Here is a 22034-nt window from a genome sequence, read left to right on the forward strand (position 1 = left end):
TGATCTGTCAATAAGTCTGACTCCTCTTATTGATCATGTTAACAACTATAAGGGAATCAGATTCAATCATAACATTTGTGAGGCCCATAGTCTTAAACATATGAAGACCTTGTAGTATGGCTTTTGCTTCAGCAATATTATTGGTACATTGCCCATAAAAACCAAAGAAAGCCTTGAGCAAATTGTCATTGTGACTTCTGATTATTCCTCCTCCACCAGCTAATTCAGGATTACCCTTGCTACAACTATCCATATTATGTTTGACCCATCCTTGAGAAGGCTTTTCCCAAATAATAATATGTGATTGGATCGCAAATTTTAAATTATCAACAGCTTTACATTTATCAAGCCATGAAGTAGGAAGTTGTAAGGTAGGAAAGTGACTTTTAAGAATAAGGTTGATATAGTGGGTAACTTGATGGATAATATACCAACTAGACATATTCTTGTTATCAAACCTGGCCGAACATCTATTTTTTTATATATTTTTTTATATCTCCCAGCAAATTACCAAAAGAAGATACTGAACCATACTAGCATGGACATCATTCTTGGGTTTGGTCAACCACCACATCATAAGTCTATGTCTGATATGATGGTTGTTGTGTTGAACATGGCTAGCTTTGAAAAAGTAGGACCAAACCATATCAGCAATCTGGCTCCCATTAAGAAGGTGGTCGACATCTTCTTCCTTATAGATGGAACAACAAGAACATCTGGATGGAATTACCACCATACTTTTTGAAATATGTAGCAATTTTTTTTATGTAAAAGCCTTTTCACAAAGAATTTATTTTTAAAGGGGAAGCCTTTATGCCAAATTTTCCTACAAGGAAGAGTGCTCCCTTTTTCTTTCCCTAAGTAGTTGCCAAGCAGATTTGGTGGAAAAAAATTCAGTGGATTCAAGGAGCCAGTAAGGGCAGTCTTTATTGCTTCCATTAATCTCCAACTTTTCATGGTGTTGACAACATTCATAGGGAGTAAATTATGAAGTTTGTCATAATTTCATGTCCCATTCTGAATGAATTTTTTTACTTTGGTATGCTTAGAAGCCCTCTCTAGATGGATAAAAAATGCCAGAGCACCCAAACTTGTCCAATTATCCCACCAGAATGCCACATCTCCAGTATCAATCTTCCATAAGATATGAGGTTCAACGTCCTTCTTGATGTCCATCATCCTCCTCCAAGTATGAGAGTGGTCGTAATTCCATTTTTCCCCACATGGTGGGATCTTTTTCAGTATTTAGCCTCAAAAAATTCTTTCAAAAAATTATTATGAGTCCTAAAGTTCCACCAAAGTTTGGCCGAGAAAGCCTTGCGCACATCCTGTAGAGCTCTAAAACCAACTCCTTGTTCAAGAAACGGAAAGCATAACTCTTTCCATGCATACCATCTGTTATCATTCTTTCCCCAGAAAAAATTAGCCACAATCTGATCAATTTGCTCCAAGGACTTTTTAGGAGGTTAAACCCACTGACAAAAGGTGAATAGGCATAGAGTGTAATACAGATTTGATCAGTACAACTTTCCCATCATATGATATTAGTTTACCATGTCATCCTTGCAATATATTAGAGATTTTGGCCACCATATTGTTGAAAAAAATAATCTTCTTCCTTCCCAAATAGATAGGGCATCCCAGATAAATCATAGGGAAGGAGCAAAGGGAGAAACCAGTGATCTTGTGCATGTCAGCAACTCTGGGATCATCTTATTTGAAAGATACATAGAAACCTGATTTGCTCTTGTTAATTAGCTGTCCAGACACTTGTTCATACAAGCTAAGATTAGCCATTAACAACTTTAAGGATATAGGATCACAAGATGAGAAAAGGATTGTGTCATCTGCATAGCACAAATGAGTTGTGTTAGGTCCTTTCTTTTTAGAAAAATAAGGAATAAAACTTGAATCCAACATATTATTTAACAATCTAGATAATAACTCTGCATCAATAACAAAGAGAGATGGAGATGAAGGGTCCCACTGTTTGATTCCTCTACTGGATTTGAAGAATCCATGTCTTCCACCATTTATATTAATAGAGTACCAATTTTTGTTGCAAGCCAAAATACAACTGCTGCCAAACTAGCAGAAAGAAAATAATACCAAAAAAAAAAAGAAAGGAAAATGGCCAAATATACCTCTCTATTTTCGGATATTGTATACATTTAACCTCCGTTATACTATCTTGTCAAATTTATCCCTACTGTTATACTATCCGGTCAAACTTATCTTGGCCATCAGCAAACTTTTAAAATCACCTTGATCTGTTAGGTAATGCTAAATCTCCCAATTTTCTTTTATTTAAATTACTTGTTGTTCTTCTTGCTCCACTATTTTTAGAAATTAATATTTATATGACTGCTAAAGGTACTACACTATAGAAATTATTCATGGATATTTTAAATTATCATTGCACCCACTTCTATTCTTGTGATGATGAGTTAGAAATTGATTTAAAATTTTATTTATTTTTCAAAATATACAACGTAGAATTCAGCGGGTTTATTTATTATATATTATATACAGTTGTTCATCATATATGCACATGTATATTCGAATAAATTTTATTATTGCCTGGTTAGTATAGAGTGCAGAATGTGTAGGTATTTGATTAAAGTAAAGTTGAATTCGACAATGTATAGTCTCCAAAGAACTTCAACTTCTATCACCAATACTTGCAAAGTCTCAATAACTTTGGTGCAACGAATTCATTAAAGTTGGGGTGTTGTAAATACTTTTGGAATTTAGACAAGCTACCTAATTTAGATTGTTCAGTTTAGTATACTTTGTTTATTAACCGTTGTATTATTTTAATATTTTTTTCTCTTATTTTTTTTTTCTAATTAAGAAAGCAGGTAAATGCCAACTATTTCGAAAATAGTGGATCAAGAAGAAGAATAAGTGACTTAATTAAAATGATTTCGAAGATTCTGGGTCACCTGACGGACTGAGTGGTAATTTTAAAAGTTTGTTGATGGTAGGGATAAATTTGGCCGGATAATATAACGGTTGGAGTAAATTTGGGCGAATAATATAACGGAGGTTAGATGTAGACAATATTCGAAAGTAGAGGACTAAATTTGGATCTATGTTCCTTTACTCAAATAATCACTCTATTTTATTATTTTGTCCAGGAAAAAAAAGACGACTTTGTTTTGTAGCCCATTTTATATGATGTTTTTTTTTACAGGAGATTAGTAAAATGATCCATAAATAAAATAAAGGAGATCGTTATAATTTATAGGTCATTGTGAGCGTAAGAGATAATTTCTTCCACAAAATAAGAATAGTAGACAAATGAGGGGAATTATTTAACACAAAAATCCTATGTATGTGCTATCTCTTGGAAAAATTGTACTCACATCTCGTGTTTATACAACTCCCAATGAATGCATAATATAGGTCTTTTCATAAATTACTATCACTAAATCAAGATGAATCAATACATGTTTTCACCTAAGTTTATCACTTAATTATAGTAAATAAAATACTATGAATTGTTGCAAATGTGAGTATGCGTGAGTTGACAAGTTATTTTGTGATATTACTATGATTTGCTGCAAATGTTAAGTGCGTGACGTGAGTTTACAACTCTCTCAACGATTCAGGTGATTGATGACGAGCATTTAATTTTTACATGAATTTCATCACTTTTATTATCTCGGTGTGAAATAAAGTAACATTTCATTAAGAACTACTAAGAGTAAAATACATTTTTACCTCAATTTCTTGTCGCTACATCGTAAAGTTTAATTAAAAGTTAGTTGAAGAAATTATTAAATTAATAGTAATAAAATTTTGTTTAATTATAGTGGTAAGATTGTGTCAAACATATAAGATAACTTCAAAATAAAAATGAGTTCAAGTGAATTATGTGCTACAAAATTATGGAGTAGGAAAGAGATTATCTTACCAATTTCATCAACGAGACACTATTCACGCTGAACAACATCCATAGGCAATTACCTATTCCTAAATATAGAAAATCCTACGAATGAAAATATAAACTTTTCTGGAAACTCTTGAATCAGGGGGGAAAAACTTATTAAAAATACATATGAACGTCTGGAAAAAAGTATACAATGGTTAAAACTTAAAAGGATAAGATTTTTGAAACTGATTGAAATACTACATTTTTCCTTTTGAGAAAAGAGGGTAAAGGAGAAGAATAAAAAGAAAAAGAACGTACTAAAGTGAATCAGTTCACCTATAAAAAGGAATACGTAGGCTAGAAGAAAAGTGAAGCACGGCAAATTTATTCCCCCATATCCTCGTCTTTTTGAAGCTTGTAAAATTTATTTCATACTTTTTGTATCCCGTACTCATCAAAGAAGAGGATTAACAACAACAATAAACCAACCCTACCTTGAGAATATACAGAAGCCAGTTTCGATAAATTTTCGGTTAAAAAAAAAACGAATAACAACAAGCAACAACATCAACAATCAATAAAAAAATCGAAGCAAAATAAAAAAAATGAGGATCAAGAGTCATCACTATGTAATGTGTATTCACTTATTCTCCATCAGACACATCTAACTTACTAATTGATCATAAAATAATATTACCATTAAAGCAAATGTCACTTGATATATCATTACATCCAATATATTAGGTTTGTACTATTTTATACAGCAAGTCAACAAAAAATAACGATTACTTTCCGCTTATGTTAATAAAATCAAATTAGATAAGTGCGATTTTAATGCTTACTTCCTAAAAAAGGGAATTTCCCCATACCGCCATAGTTTTTTTATTTCATTTTCATATTCTATTGTGCAATTGTTTTCAATATATGCACATAGAGCTTGTTCAATTTTTCTAAAAATTCTTAGTGTAAAATAATTACGCAAGCATTTTAATCAAATTGTATGCTTATAGGATAAGCAAAATATCCCACTACACCAAAATAGAAAATAATGTTCATCTGTCTATTCTCTTGCTATAATAAACTTTTGATAAATCATCCCTTTCAAAATAACAAAAAAAAACAAGAAAATAAATGCAGCAATTATAGAAACAAAGTCTCGTGTAACGCTGGTGTGAAAGCAAAGCAAGTAATCAAAGGAAAATATCCTAACAAAAATAAACTTGGATAAGTACAATTCAATTAAAAATGTGAATGGTCAAGATTTTCATAATCCTATTAATGAAAGGATTAGTAGCTCATTTAAAGCTTCGCACAATTCACGAATTGCACGAAACTTGTTAAATTCCCTATTTCAACGCCGTGGTTGTATATAGACAACCCCATATCCTCATTCAATCTTCTGTTTACCATTCCACCATCTTTTTAAAAACCAATTTTACCCATTCACATCCTTCTTCAATTTGTTTTCTAATTTCTACCTCTCTTCCTCCTCCAACACAAATTCTGCTTCCCTCAATATCTGTATATATACATATAAAGACTCTGCAATAACCCAAAAAAAGATCAAAACAAGAACAAAAACACCATGACTTTTTTCAGGTCGTTCTTATTCTTTCTTCTCACCTTATTTGTTATTTCATCTGCACTCGACATGTCCATCATTAGTTACGACGAACAGCACGGCCAGATGGGGACAACACATCATCGTACTGACGATGAAGTCAGAGAATTGTACGAATCGTGGCTTGTTAAGCACGGAAAGAATTACAATGCCATCGGAGAGAAAGAGAGAAGATTTGAGATTTTTAACGATAATTTAAGATTCATCGACGAGCACAACGCTGAGAACCGCTCATATAAACTTGGGTTGAATCGATTCTCTGATCTTACCAACGAGGAATACCGTGCCATGTTCGTAGGTGGACGGTTGGATAGAAAGACGAGGTTGATGAAGAGCCCTAAAAGTAACCGTTACGCTTTTCAGGCCGGCGAAAAGTTGCCGGAATCCGTTGATTGGAGAGAGAAAGGCGCCGTTGCCCCTGTTAAAGATCAAGGCCAATGCGGTGAGTTTTTTTCTTCTTCAAAACTTTCCTACTATAAAGGAAAGCTCTGCTCTTTATCGTAAACATGTACTTTTGTTTTGTCTGCTTACGGAGTGAGACCAAGAGGAAGAGTTTGGATAGATTGTTGAAAGGAGTCATATGTAGGTCAAAAGTTTTTGATTTTTAGGTTGTTTTTTGACCTATGTTGTCGTCTTATACGGTCAATGATCTGTTATTGGGTAACTAATGATTCTGTTTTCATGTTTATTTCAGTCAACAAATTGGAGAATAAATTAATTGCTGCTCTGTCTGGTAGTTAATCTTCATGATATACACCTAAAGCTTACATCCTGATTTAGTATTTGGTGTCTCCAATTGGAATGTTTATTTGCTTTGCTAGTGTTTCCTCTCTCTCTCTCTAGGGTAAATATAAAAAGATCTAAAATTTAGAGGTACCTGGTGTATATCTTAATATATTCCATGTACAAACTTTAAAAAATTATTTAAGCTTCCCCTAATTTGTTTAATACGCTGATAAGGGGTAATCAAAAAGCATAAAGATTAGATTGAACGGACACAGTATATATTTTGCTTTTGCAAGTTGATCAGTTTCTTTCTCCATTCTAAATCGGAATCGACCAGAATTTAAAGCGGTATAACTTAAGATTAAGCCATGAAGACATATTTGGCTATTCTAGGTGTTATAAATTTTAACCCAAGTGTCCTAGGGAATTGATGTTTAATCTTGCTTTGATTATGACGAAACCCATATCTCGATTGGTTAGATATCAGTATATCTATGTTATGTATAGAATCCTCGTTTGAAATTTGAGATTTTCTTATGAAGGGAGTTGTTGGGCATTCTCAACGGTTGGCGCTGTTGAAGGAATAAATAAAATTGTAACGGGTGAATTAATTAGTCTGTCAGAGCAAGAGCTTGTTGATTGTGATAGGAGTTATAACCAGGGATGTAATGGCGGTCTCATGGATTACGCCTTTGATTTCATCAAAAATAACGGTGGCATTGACACTGAAGATGACTACCCTTACCATGCTCAAGATGGCACTTGTGATCCATACAGGGTAAGTAATTAACCATACTATCAAGAAAACATCCAAATATTAATTATGTACTATTTCAGAATGTAAGTCTATATAGCAAGTAATTAATAGTATTTGCTGACAAAATTTGGTCATTCAGAAAAATGCCCGTGTTGTCTCCATTGAAGGGTATGAAGATGTTCCAGAAAACGATGAGAAGTCGTTGATGAAGGCAGTGGCAAATCAACCAGTTAGTGTTGCTATTGAAGGTGGTGGCAGAGCTTTCCAGCACTACTCTTCGGTATGGTGGGCGGATCTTGACTAATATATCCTTCTGAATATATATGTTATTTGTGTCTGAACTCACTGGCCCTAAATTCTGGATTCGTTATTGCATTTTAGTATGCCTGTGTCCCTAATCTGCAAACACGGCTGCATTGTGCCTTGTTTTACTACTTAAAGCTAGTATACTCATTTACCCTTCCAATTTTTATCAAATCATGCAGGGTGTTTTCACTGGATATTGTGGAACGCAACTAGACCATGGTGTAGTTGTAGTTGGCTATGGAACAGAAAATGGCGAAGATTACTGGATTGTGAGGAATTCATGGGGTGCTAACTGGGGAGAAAGTGGTTACATCAAGCTTCAGCGCAATTTCGCTAATTCTACAACTGGAAAGTGTGGAATTGCAATGCAGGCATCTTATCCTCTTAAGTCTGGCGCAAATCCTCCTAATCCTGGTCCATCTCCTCCTACTCCTGTAACACCATCAACTGTTTGCGATGAGTACTATAGCTGCCCACAGGGCACTACTTGCTGCTGCATTTATCAATATGGCGAATACTGTTTTGGCTGGGGATGCTGTCCTTATGAGTCTGCTACCTGTTGTGATGATAACTACAGCTGCTGTCCCCATGATTATCCTGTATGTGATGTTGATGCTGGCACTTGCCTTATGGTAAATATTTTTTCCCTCCCATTCTGCTTTTTTCTCCTTTATAATAATGATCGTCAATTTCACTTATTACGTGTAATATTCTACCAGCACAGGATTAATTAGATAACTCTGTCTACCAAAACTTTGGCAGATATTTAAACCTTCGTCTTCACTCGTTTATTGACCGCTAGACCCACGTACAGATTCAACCTTTTATAGGTTTAATCATCAATGCAAGACTACTTATCACAATCTTTTTTCTTTTTATGTGACAGAGCAAGGACAATCCATTAAAAGTAAAAGCATTGAAGAGAGGTCCAGCTAGAGTAAACTGGTCAGGGATGAAATCTAACAGGAAAGTGAGTTACGTTTGAGTAATTTAGGAACTGGAGTTGAAGGCAAAGGCTCGTGTTTAGAAGAGATGCTCAATGTGTGGCTGAGACAGAGAGAGAGAAAGGCTGTTTCTGGCATATGTTGATTGGTTTAGTTAGTAACGCTTTTTCATTTTTATTTTTTATTTTGGACAAATTTTACTTAATGTAAATATTCATCTTTAAATTTCTGAATGAAAATTCAAGTACTGATTGATTGATATTGTATTGTTTTATTTATAATTACGATTATTACTTATTGAAAGGCACTTTCATGTCTACGACAAAGTGATTTTTAGTCAATCTATTTTATGATGATTTGGAAGGCGAGAAATAAAATATAATTTTAGTATTTTGGAGCAAAATGAAGTTTTATCTAAAGCCTTATTTTATTAAACTAAATTTACAACTAAGGGAAAATGTGCTAACACAATGCGGAATGTTGTTCCTAATGCAAATTTACTAGTAACTTTTTCTAGAAACATTGTCATGCTTTATCAATATTGATGCAAGCTTAGATTTAAAAACTCAAAAAACGAGTATTAAAATCCGGTGAAGTATGACTGAAAAAATATAAATATCTTATTAATTGTAAATATGTTTAACATTTCAGGCATTACTTGACTGGTGTTAATTGTAAAAATGTGTTTTTAATTTATACTCCTATTAAGTTTGCTTTGTTTATACCTAGTGAAGTATCTTAATTTGACACTTTCCCACTTTGAGTTGTCAATAAGACTTCCTTTTGCCTTGTACAAGTGAGTATTATGCTATTAGCCATTGGGCTTTGAATACTGCATATTCCTTGTTGTCAGGATGAAAAAGCTGATTAGTTGATCATTTATAAATTATCGTAAATAATCTCTAATATATTTAATTTAATCAAGGTTTGTCCTATTGAGCTTCCATAGTAAGATTTTAATATATCAGCTAGCAACACATATTATTAAACATATGTATCCTTTTTTCTTTACTAAGAACTTTTTGGAGGTCTTTTCTCTAATAAGATTTTAACTAGTCACATTATCTATATATAATAAAAGGAGAAGTAAAAGTACAATATTTAGACAATTGGCATAATCACAAAAAGCCAAGTGGCATTATTAAGATAAAATAAACTAATCTTTCTAACTAAAAAAATCTTTTGAATTTTAAATCTTGAATTAATTGGTTACTCTATTTGAATTAATAAATATAGATATCTTATAATTAGCTATAATCTATATCTATATCTATATATTATTAAAAGGAGATGAAAAAACCCTCTCCTTAAGCCAAGTGGCAGTCTAGAAAAAAAATCACATGAAATAAGTAGTTAATAATTAGTTATTTAGTTAATAATTAGTTTTGGTTAATGTTATTGAATTTAAATATCTATAAAATAAATAAAAAATTAATAAAAACGAAAATTAAAAAAAAATTGTTCATTCAAATTGAAAAGTAGTTTCAAGTTGGAGTTTTAAAATTATTTTAAAATAAAAAACTAAAATTACAAAAAATAAAAAACTGCTAATTTAAAATTTCTTTTTTTAAAATAATTTTTGTTTTCATTTTTACAAATAAAAAATACAAAAATTTAAAAAAGTAATATGCTAATAAAAGTTTCTATTAACAATGCAATAATACTAAATATTGAAAAATATAATAAAGAAAAATACAGAACAAAAAAGTTATTCGATGCCTATATAAGTCTCATTAATTTAATAGAGATTTTATTCATTAAATTTCAGAAAATATTATTGAGAACAATAGGATAAATTTTAAAATAAAAAAATATTTCAAGAGTAATAAAATATATATATCTTCTATTATATTATAAAATAAAATAGTAGACAAAAATATTAAACAAAGTAATATGCTAATAAAAGTTTCTATTAACAATGTAATAATACTAAATATTTGATAATATAATAAAGAAAAATACAGAACAAAAAAGTTATTCAATGACTATACAACTCTCTTTAATTTAATAGAAATTTTATTCATTAAAATTCAGATAATATTATTGAGAACAATAGGATAAAATTTAAAATAAAAAATATTTCAAGAGTAATAAAATATATATCTTCCATTACATTACAAAAACAAAGTGGTAGAAAAATATATTAAACAAAGTAATATGCTAAATAAAATTTTCTATTAACAATGCAATAATACTAAATATTGGATAATATAATAAAGAAAAATACAGAACAAAAAAGTTATTCGATGACTTTATAAGTCCCTTTAATTTAATAGAGATTTTATTCATTAAAATTCAGATGAAAAATCCCTCTCCTTAAGCCAAGTGACAGTCTACAAAAAAGTCACATGGCATAAGTAGTTAATAATTAGTTATTTAGTTGATAATTAGTTATTGGTTAATGTTTTTGAATTTAAATATCTATAAAATAATAAAATAAAATATTTTATAATAAAAACAAAAATTTAAAAAAATTGTCCATTCAAATTGAAAAGTAGTTTCAAGTTGGAGTTTTTAAATTATTTTAAAATAAAAAACTAAAATTACAAAAAATAAAAAACTGCTAATTTAAAATTTCTTTTTTAAAATAATTTTTGTTTTCATTTTTAAAAATAAAAAATACAAAAACTTCAATAAAGTAATATGCTGATAAAAGTTTCTATTAACAATGCAATAATACTAAATATTGGATAATATAATAAAGAAAAATACATAACAAAAAAGTTATTCGATGTCTATATAAGTCCCTTTAATTTAATAGAGTTTTATTCATTAAAATTCAGATACTATTGTTGAGAACAACAGAATAAAATTTAAAATAAAAAAATATTTCAAGAGTAATAAAATATATATCTTCTCTTCTATTATAAAAAGAAACCGAGCAGACAAAAATATTAAATAAAGTAATATGCTAATAAAAATATCTTTTAAATTTTTTATTAACAATGCAATTATATTAAATATTGGATAATATAATAAAGAAAAATACATAACAAAAAAGTTATTCGATGACTATATAAGTCCCTTTAATTTAATAGAGATTTTATTCATTAAAATTCAGATAATATTATTGAGAACAACAGAATAAAATTTAAAATAAAAAATTATTTTAAGAGTAATAAAGTATGTATATTCTATTATATTACAAAAAGAAAATAGTAGAGAAAAATATTAAATAAAGTAATATGCTAATAAAAGTTTCTATTAATAATATTGTAATACTAAACATTGGATAATATAAAAAAAATACATAACAAAAAGTTATTCGATGCCTATATAAGTCCCTTTAATTTAATATAGATTTTAATCATTAAAATTCAGCTAATATTAGTGAGAACAACATAATAAAATTTAAAATAAAAAAATATTTTAAGAGTAATAAAGTATGTATATTCTATTATATTACAAAAAGAAAATAGTAGAGAAAAATATTAAATAAAGTAATATGCTAATAAAAGTTTCTATTAATAATATTGTAATACTAAACATTGGATAATATAATAAAAAAAAAAATACATAACAAAAAAGTTATTCGATGACTATACAACTCCCTTTAAAATTCAGAAAATATTATTGAAAACAACATAATAAAATTTAAAATAAAATAATATTTCAAGAGTAATAAAATATATATCTTCTATTATATTATAGAAAGAAAGTAAGGAGAAAAAATATTAAACAAAATAATATGCTAATAAAAATTTATATTAACAATGTAATAATACTAAACATTGCATAATATAACAAAGAACATTACATAACAAAAAAGTTATCCGATGATTATATAACTCCATTTAATTTAATAGAGATTTTATTATTGGGTATATCGTATTGACAAATAAGATGACAATTGAAATTTATTAAAGCAATACGATCCAATATGTTCAAACAAACCCGATCATAATTTAATTTAATGAATATTTTTAAATATTGATCGGGCATCACGCGGGTACGACTACTAGTTTATTATAAAATTATATCATATTTATTCAAAAGTCTAAAGAAAGAAGCCTTCTATTATTCACATTCTTCAATTTGTCTAAATTTATGAATAATGTTTCTATATATTATTTACTGACTATATAATTATATTAAAATACGAACCTTTATAATTCTCTATATTTATCCCATGACCTCCTCTTATTTCTACTATTATGTTGCATTTCTCAATTTCTTTCTATTTAAAAGAACATATCCTTAGTGAAGACTGAACTAAAAAGGGACCGTTGTGGTTGGGTGATAGGTGTTCCTCCAACTTAAATCAAGGATTTTATATTCGAGCTTTGAAAATGAAATTATTTTTAATATTTAACCAAAAAAATACTTTACGTCTAAAATGAGAATCCTCAATGCGAATCAAGATTAACCTGACTCCCAAAAATGGAACAAAAAATAAAACTCGGGATTAATTGGCTCCCAAAAACGGATATGGGTGAGAAACCCAAAAAAGCAAAAAAATGGAGAGACTGAAGTAGGAGCTTTTTGGAATAAATGTTGCGTAGTAGATTTGAGTTTTTAACTAAAATTGTCCCTTATCTTTGAGAGTAGGTATATTTTTATCCTTTAAATATCACCCCGAGCACCTTTAGTCCCTTATGTTTACTAAAGCTAAGCATTTTTGGAGGTTAAAATCTAACGGTGACTACTCATGCAACTCACGTATCACTACTAAAAATCCAAACCGTAAAACCAAACCCATCAGTATTGAAACATCCAAAAGAAAGGTTCACATAAAACCATAGAATATAATAATATTTCATTTGGACTAATAACTAAATTTATTTGACTAATTAAATTCTTTAATTTAATTATCAAATAATAAAGTAATTAATCCTTTAGCAAAGATTAGAACACTCGTTAGTGTGCAATCCCATAGGTTCAATACTAAACCGATAGTAAATTGATCACATCAATATATCAATATACTAATCAAGGGTGGCGTCTAGCAACACTCCTTAGCGACCGGATAGCATGAAGTATACAATTTACTCTCAAGAACCTATAGAAGAATAATGTATTAATTCCTTCTGTCCTTATAGCTCTGGGTCACCCTAGGATATGGTTCAACTGTCAAATCCTAATAGGCGGCCGACTATGTGTTCATGTCAAAATTAATCGACCATTGAATGACCTAAGAAACTCTTTTCTTCTTTCATTCAATCGCCCTGGCCAAGGTCTTAATTTGGTCGGTTATAATTTATGACAACATGGAGCTTAAACTCATTACCAAGAGTTGACAGATTCCATCTTGATCAATCATTAATTCTACAAGTATTTAATCGTACCCAATATCCTTTTAACTATCGCCCTAGGGCCATAGGTGTCTAGTATCAAAGCACTATAAATAACTTGTCAATTACTATGATGATATCAGGTCAAAGGTGTAAGGCCCCGAAAAACTTTTCTAACGATTTAATATTTTAAAGTACGCCAACGGTATTTGGGAATAACGTGTTAGAGTATTAAAGGAGACCCATGGGATAGAACCACATTATTTCGAAATGAAACGTATATGTTTAAGGTGTGTTGAAAAATACTAAGGAGTTTTGTGAATGGAAAGAATTCGTGTAGCACAAGTAGGATACATTAAGTGGAAAGGATGTCTCAATTCGTACAAGATCCTACTTCAAACGTATGATGCTACCAAATTATAACTACTTATGAGGTGATCTACCTATAAAATTAAAGCTCTTTGAGTCTAGTTTCTAACGCTTCAAACCGTTTGTCATTCGGACATTCCTACAAGAAGTTATGATCAAATTACCAAAGGCTGGCGGAGGAGCCTGCGGATGCGAAGCATCCGAAGCCGCGTCCGAAAGAGAGGCTGGCAGTGAAGTGTTGCCATAGCGTCCAGGTCCGCATCCGAGCTTCAAAGAGGAGCAGAAATCTGGGCCTATAAATACAAGGTCGGGGAAGGGGGATATTTTGAGTATTTGGGGGTTAGGGTTCTTGAGGTGAAGGGACGATTTTGAGCTCAAATCAAGTCCAATCAACCAAGGTAAGTTGTTAATGATGTTTTGCGTTGATTATTACTCAATATACATGATTTCTAACATCATTCTTACATTCAAATACAAGATTTCATCATCAAATCCTCAAGAACACAAAAATCACCAAAGTTGTAGTTTTTCAAGATTGATCTACTAGAGGTAATTCCAATGCTTCAAACTCATTTAATATGAGTAGTTAGAAGTATTTGAAGCATTTATTACAAGTTTTAAGGGTTGAAAGATTGGATTATAAAAATCTAGTTCATGGCATGAATAGTACTTTTGAGAAAATAAGGGAGAAGGTGAATGGTAATCTTGGCGATGAAATTTATGAATACATTGAACCTATGGGATTTGTTACTAATATTGGTCTCATTGGATGTTGTTATTGTAGATTGAAGTTGATTAGTGTAGTGCATCGTTGTAGTATCATTAAGGGAAGAATTTGAGGTATGTTGGCTAAACTCTTCTTTAAGAGTTGGAATTCTCATTATCCTTGTGAGTTCCGAGATGTTGATTATAAATCGAGTATTCCGATAAGTTTTGTGATGAAGATATATGTCAAATTCGTATTTTAAATGCTCTTATCATATTGCATTATAAATTGAGGCTGTGTCCCAAACCATGGATTACGTATCCACATGTTATAATTTCTAGTCGTGATTTATGTAAAAGGTATTATGTCAAGTTGTGTAGAGATTGTGATTGTGATACACCTCCACCCGCATACATTGGGGTGAGGCGGCATGACCGCTTTGTGTGGGGATTATGGTATAGAGATTGTGATTGTGATATACCTCCACCCGCATACATTGGGGTGAGGCGGCATGACCGCTTTGTGTGGGGATTATGGTATAGAGATTATGATTATGATACACCTCTACCCGCATACATTGGGGTGAGGCGGCATGACCGCTTTGTGTAGGGATTATGGTATTGTGGAACTGCACTTCCACCCACATACATTGGGGTGAGGCGGCATAGCCGCTTTGTGTTGGTATTGGTATTGTTGATGCATTTCCACCCGCATACATTGGGGTGAGGCGGCATAGCTGCTTTGTATTGGTATTGGTATCGTTAATGCATTTCAACCCGCATACATTGGAGTGAGGCGGCATATCCGCTTTGTGTTGGTATTGGTATCGTTGATGCATTTCCACCCGCATACATTGGGGTGAGGCGGCATAGCCGCTTTGTGTTGGTATTGGTATCGTTGATGCATAACCACCCTCATACATTGGGGTGAGGTGGCATAGTCGCCTTGTGTAAGTTCTTAGTACTGTGGTTATATATCCACCCGCATACATTGGGGTGAGGCGGCAGGGCCGCTTGATTAGAGTTGTGGTATTATACGTACAGCTCCATCTGCATACATCGGGTGAGGCGGCAGGGCCGCTTTGTGTGAAGATGGTTACATAGGATCTCATCTTAAATCCTACAAATATTGTTAATAGCTTTTAATAAGCTTGCTATGGTTGAGACAGTTATCTACATTATTCTATTGTCACACTAGTTCATCATAATTATCTTGTATTTCTAAATTCTTAAATTGGTGTTTAGTTTTCATACTAGTACTATTCGACGGTACTAACGTCCCTTTTGTCGGGGGCGCTGCATCCTTTAAATGGATGCAGGTGGTTCCACAGTAGGAGACATTGTTCAGTGATAGCAGTACACCTTGTTCCCAACTGACTTGGTGAGCCCCACTTCATTACGGGGTCATGAATCCTTTGTTCTTTGTGTATTTTGTTTGGGGTATAGCCGGGGCCTTATTGCCGACATTATCATTGTACTCTTCTTTATCTATAGAGGCTCTGTAGGACATAGTGTGGGTTGTGTATTGGTGCTGGGGAAGACAAAATATGTTATGTTGTGGTTGTATTACCTGTCCGTTGAGACTTTAAAAATGATGAAGCTATTGGAAATGAATTGGTATTGCAGACGTGATCACTTTATTGTTTGATTAACGAAGAGATATAAGAAATTGGTATTGCAACATGATCACTTTATTGGTTGATTAATGAAAAAATATATATTCTCTTTATTCATGAATGAGTTTGGGTAGAAGGAAATCTAATAGGCTTGCTCGGCCAGGTTCACTCGGTTGACAGCCGGTCGCGCTCCTCGGTTTTGGGGCGTGACAAACTTGGTATCAGAGCCTAAGGTTTTAAAGTGTCCTACGATGTCTCGGAGCCGTGTCTAGTAGAGTCCTTATTATCGATGTGTTGTCGACCACATCTATAATTAGGATGCTACATGGGCATTTAGGAATAATACCCTTCTTTGATATTCTGAATCGTGCGATGAAACTGGTTGTGAAATTGTTCTTCTTCTAACTCATACGTTGAGGTTCGAGGTAAGTTTAAATGTTCTTTTGGTTTATTCCAAGTAATGTTGTCATGTGACATGACGAATGGGTAAAGGTATGAATATTAAACATATGGCACATGTATCATGTTGAATGAATGGTATGGCCATATGAGACAAGTATATATTACCATGAGCATACTTTATATGAGAAGAGTGCTAGAAGTGATTACCCACCTCCAAAGAGGCATTGACGTGATAAATGAGACCTAAGCTTAACTAGTACATGTGAATAGTGTGGGAACCATGTGTATGATTCTAAGATGTAAATTTGTTACATAGGCACGTGATATATGAAAGGCATGGCCTGGAGAGTAATGATAAATGTGTAGGTCTCGCACGGGAGACAAGAAGTTATGAAAAGAGAGTCAATTGAACCCACAATGAGAAGACCCTAGCAATATGAATATTATAAAAATCCCAGGAATGTGCAAAGTGGTGTTACACTCCAAAAAGGATATTGACACGGGGGATTTGGATCCCAGGCCTGTGTGGCTGAATAAGAGTAAAGAACTTATGAGGTTAATACCATGGGGACTTAAATCTCCCTAATAGTCAATCATATACAAGAGAACTAGAGATGTGAAACATGTGTCCGTCAAATTGCTAAATTCAAGACTGATGTCGAAATGTGAAACATTCACCCCAAGTGGGGAAGGGAGGACCATGTTGAGGGTACTTAAGTGCAATAAAACGAGAGTAGAGCCATGTAGCTATGATGTTTGGATATTTTGTTGAAGATATGTGTAGTTTAGAAAAGTGGTAAGCGATAACGTGATTCTCTGAAAGGAAATGCAAAAGATAAACCACTAGTACAAAAATAATATGAAAGGTTAAGAAATGTAAATTCTTCGTACGTGGCAATATATATGACAAGGTCAATGATTCTAGAAACTAAGAGTAAGGTTTGCAAAAGGGTTTTATACTTGTTAGAGAGTCAGGGACAATGAAACCCAAGAAAGTAATATAAATCAAATGAGAAAGGCTTGCGAGTTCATAGAATGAGTTAATCACAGATTTGCGATTTAGCTAAAGTTCCAAGGCTTTAAGAAAGACAGAACGAGTGTGAGAGATAAATGTGATGTTATAAGAACCCAAGAGTGCATTTGGGTTTGATGGAGAGTCTCTTAAAAATCTTACAAGCAAGGAAGTGTTAAGTGATACACGGATGAACACACTTTCCCACGGATATCCCAACAAGTGTCGAGAGGCAAGCAGGATGAATTCCCAACTAAGGGAAAAGACCACGTAACATATGGAAGAACGCATGGCTATTCACTAACTAGGAAGAATGAGGCGAGAAGAATTGGAAGAGAAATTTGATATAGATGTTCCACTAATGATGAAATATAGCAAGATGATCATTTATGCCTCTAGGCAATTCAAGAATCATGAGAAAAACAATCCAACACATGACTTAAGACTTGCGGCTGTGATTTTTACATTAAAGGTTTAATGTCACAAATTGTATGGGGTCCAGGTGGTCATATTCACAGACCAAAAGATCCTTCAATATATTTGCAAATAGAAGAAATTAAATCTAAGGTGGAGAAGATGGCATGAGTTATGTAAGGATTACGATATCAATATTCTATATTCTCCGGGGAAGCCACTATTGTAGCGGATGCTCTTACCCGGAAATCTATGGGTAGTTTGGCTCACTTGGAGGCATGTCAAAGGCCGTTGGCCAAGGAAGTTCATCGATTGGCTAGTTTGGGAGTTCGTATTGTGGACTCTAATGAAGGAGGGGTAATTGTACAAAGTAGGGCTGAATCATCGCCCGTTGTGGAAGTCAAAGAGAAGTAATACAATGATCCATTTTTGGTGCAATTAAAGGAGGGGATTCAAAAACTTAAAACAATGGTTTTTCTCTTGGCATGGATGATGGTACACTAAGGTACCAAGGACATCTATTTGTTCCAAATGTGGGTGGTCTCCGGGAAAGAAAGGTCACACTTCTAGGTATTCTGTACACCCAGGTTCTACAAAAATGTATCATGATATTAAGGAAATCTATTGGTGGAATGATATGAAGAGAAATGTGGCGGACTTTGTGGCAAGATGTCCGAATTGTCAGCAAGTGAAGGCCGAACACCAAAGGCCCGGTGGGTTGGCACAGAACATAGAAATTCCAATGTGGAAGTGAGAAATGATTAATATGGACTTTGTGGTAGGATTACCGTGCACTCCGCGCAAGTTTGACTCAATCTGGGTTATTGTGGATCGACTCACGAAATCTGCACACTTTTTTCCGGTTAAGTCTACCGACACAGTGGAGCAGTATGCTCAGTTGTATATTAAAGAAATAGTCAGGTTGCATGGCACCCCAGTTTTCATCATTTCTGATCGGGGAGCACAATTCACTGCTAATTTTTGGAAGAAATTTCAGCAAGGTTTGGGTACTCAGGTGAATCTTAGTACGGCCTTTCACCCGCAGACTGACGGGCAGACAGAGCAGACTATTCAAACGCTTGAGGATATGTTGTGTGTTGGACTTCAAAGGTAGTTGGGATGATTATTTACCACTTATAGAATTTGCATACAATAATAGCTATCATGCTAGCATTCAGATGGCACCATTTGAGGCTTTATATGGTAGGAGATGTAGATCTCCCATTGGGTGGTTGGAAATTGGGGAAACAGATTTGATAGGGCCAGACCTTTTGCATCAGGCTATGGAAAAAGTTAAAATCATTAAGGAACGGTTGAAGACTGCTCAAAGTCGTCAGAAATCCTATTCGGATGTTCGTCGTAGGGATTTGGAGTTCAAATAAGATGATTGGGTATTCTTGAAAGTTTCCCCTATGAAGGGTGTAATGCAATTTGGTAAGAAAGGGAAATTGAGTCCGAGGTATGTCGGACCATACAAAATCATTCAGAGGATCGGTGAGGTGGCGTACAAGCTTGAGCTACCACCTGAGATGCCATTAGTACACCCGGTGTTTCATGTGTCAATGTTGAAGAAAGTAGTTGGAGATCCGATACTCATTGTTCCGGTTGAGACTATTGAGGTAAATGAGAAATTGAATTACGAAGAGATTCCAGTTTCTATTATTGATCGGCAAGTCCGAAAATTGAGGAATAAAGAAATTGCCTCAGTAAAAGTGTTGTGGTGAAACCAACAGGCTGGAGAGGTTACTTGGGAGGCCGAGGAAGAAATGAAGAAAAAGTATCCTTATTTATTTGAATGACCATGTATTTTAAGTCGTGATCTAGGAAAATTATAAAACTTACTTTTTATGAATTTTGTATCATGTGAACAATTGGCATTGAGGGTGTTCCTTTCTGGATATATATTGCTTATGAGACCACATTTGGTGTTGTTTTGTATTATATTACGTCGTTGGAATACGTATATGTTGTTAGGATATGTTTCTGGGGCTCTCTGACATGTGGATAGGCCTAGTTACAAGGAAAACTCTGGCGAAATTTTTGGAAATTTTGGGAGTTAGTCAAATTGGGGCTGCTCGAATATGGTATGAAACAAACTGAGTAGCGTAAGAAGCTAATGATGGTTTTTAGCCTCATTCGAGGACGAATGATCCTAAGCGGGGGAGAATGTAAGGCCCCGAAAAACTTTTCTAACGATTTATTATTTTAAAGTACGCCAACGGTATTTGGGAATAACGTGTTAGAGTATTAAAAGAGACCCATGGGATAGAACCACATTGTTTCGAAATGAAACGTATATGTTTAAGGTGTGTTGAAACATACTAAGGAGTTTTGTGAATGGAAAGAATTCGTGTGGCACAAGTAGGATACATTAAGTGGAAAGGATGTCTCAATTCGCACAAGATCCTACTTCAAACGTATGCTGCTACCAAAGTATAGCTACTTATGAGGTGATCTACCTATAAAATTAAAGCCCTTTGAGTCTAGTTTCTAACGCTTCAAACCGTTTGTCATTCGGACATTCCTACAAGAAGTTATAATCAAATTATTAAAGGTTGGCGGAGGAGCCTGCGGATGCGAAGCATCCAAAGCCGCGTCCGAAAGAGAAGCTGGCAGTGAAGTGTTGCCATAGCGTCCAGGTCTGCATCTGAGCTTCAAAGAGGAGTGAAGTGGGGATGCGAAGCATCCAGGGCCGCATCCGAAACCTAGAAATCTGGGCCTATAAATACAAGGTCGGGGAAGGGGAATATTTTGAGTATTTGGGGGTTAGGGTTCTTGAGGTGAATGGACGATTTTGAGCTCAAATCAAGTCCAATCAACCAAGGTAAGTTGTTAATGATGTTTTGCGTTGATTATTACTCAATATACATGATTTCTAATATCATTCTTACATTCAAATACAAGATCTCATCATCAAATCCTCAAGAACACAAAAATCACCAAAGTTGTGATTTTTCAAGATTGATCTACTAGAGGTAATTCCAATGCTTCAAACTCGTTTAATATGAGTAGTTAGAAGTATTTGAAGCATTTGTTACAAGTTTTAAGGGTTGAAAGATTGGATTATAAAAATCTAGTTCATGACATGAATAGTACTTTTGAGAAAATAAGGGAGAAGGTGAATGGTAATCTTGGCGATGAAATTTATGAATACATTGAACCTATGGGATTTATTACTAATATTGGTCTCATTGGATGTTGTTATTGTAGATTGAAGTTGATTAGTGTAGTGCATCGTTGTAGTATCATTAAGGGAAGAATTTGAGGTATGTTGGCTAAACTCTTCTTTAAGAGTTGGAATTCTCATTATTCTTGAGAGTTCCGATATGTTGATTATAAATCGAGTATTCCGATAAGTTTTGTGATGAAGATATATGTCAAATTTGTATTTCAAATGCTCTTATTATATTGCATTATAAATTGAGGATGTGTCCCAAACCATGGATTACGTATCCACATGTTATAATTTTTAGTCGTGATTTATGTGAAAGGTGTTATGTCAAGTTGTGTAGAGATTTTGATTGTGATACACCTCCACCCGCATGCATTGGGGTGAGGCGGCATGAAAGGTATTATGTCAAGTTGTGTAGAGATTGTGATTGTGATACACCTCCACTCGCATACATTGGGGTGAGGCGGCATGACCGCTTTGTGTGGGGATTATGGTATAGAGATTGTGATTGTGATACACCTCTACCCGCATACATTGGGGTGAGGCGGCATGACCGCTTTGTATGGGGATTATGGTATAGAAATTGTGACTTCAAAATTTTTCGGGGTGTTACAGAGGCGGCATGATTGCTTTGTGTAGGGATTATGATATTGTGGGACTGCACCTCCACCCGCTTACATTGGGGTGAGGCGGTACGACCGCTTTGTGTATGGTTTTGGTATTGTTGTGGCACCACCACCCGCATACATTGGGGTGAGGCGGCATAGCCACTTTGTGTTGGTATTGGTATCGTTGATGCATTTCCACCCGCATACATTGGGGTGAGGCAGCAGGGCCGCTTTTTGTTGGTATTGGTATCGTTGATGCATATCCACCCTCATA

At 33.6% G+C, this 22034-nt stretch overlaps 1 protein-coding gene across 1 annotated transcript; it reads left to right on the forward strand.

Moving 5' to 3' along the window:
• Nucleotides 1-5285: 5285 nt before the first annotated feature.
• LOC107787852 (cysteine proteinase mucunain) lies at nucleotides 5286-8485 on the forward strand. Its single transcript, XM_016609465.2, has 5 exons — nucleotides 5286-5940; nucleotides 6767-7002; nucleotides 7121-7261; nucleotides 7467-7919; nucleotides 8174-8485. The coding sequence occupies exons 1-5, from the start codon at nucleotides 5463-5465 to the stop codon at nucleotides 8270-8272; spliced, it is 1407 nt and encodes a 468-aa protein (XP_016464951.1). The 5' UTR covers nucleotides 5286-5462; the 3' UTR covers nucleotides 8273-8485.
• The last annotated feature ends 13549 nt before the right edge of the window (nucleotides 8486-22034 follow it).

Source organism: Nicotiana tabacum, chromosome 19 (assembly GCF_000715075.1).
Source record: "Nicotiana tabacum cultivar K326 chromosome 19, ASM71507v2, whole genome shotgun sequence".
Lineage (NCBI taxonomy): Eukaryota > Viridiplantae > Streptophyta > Magnoliopsida > Solanales > Solanaceae > Nicotiana > Nicotiana tabacum.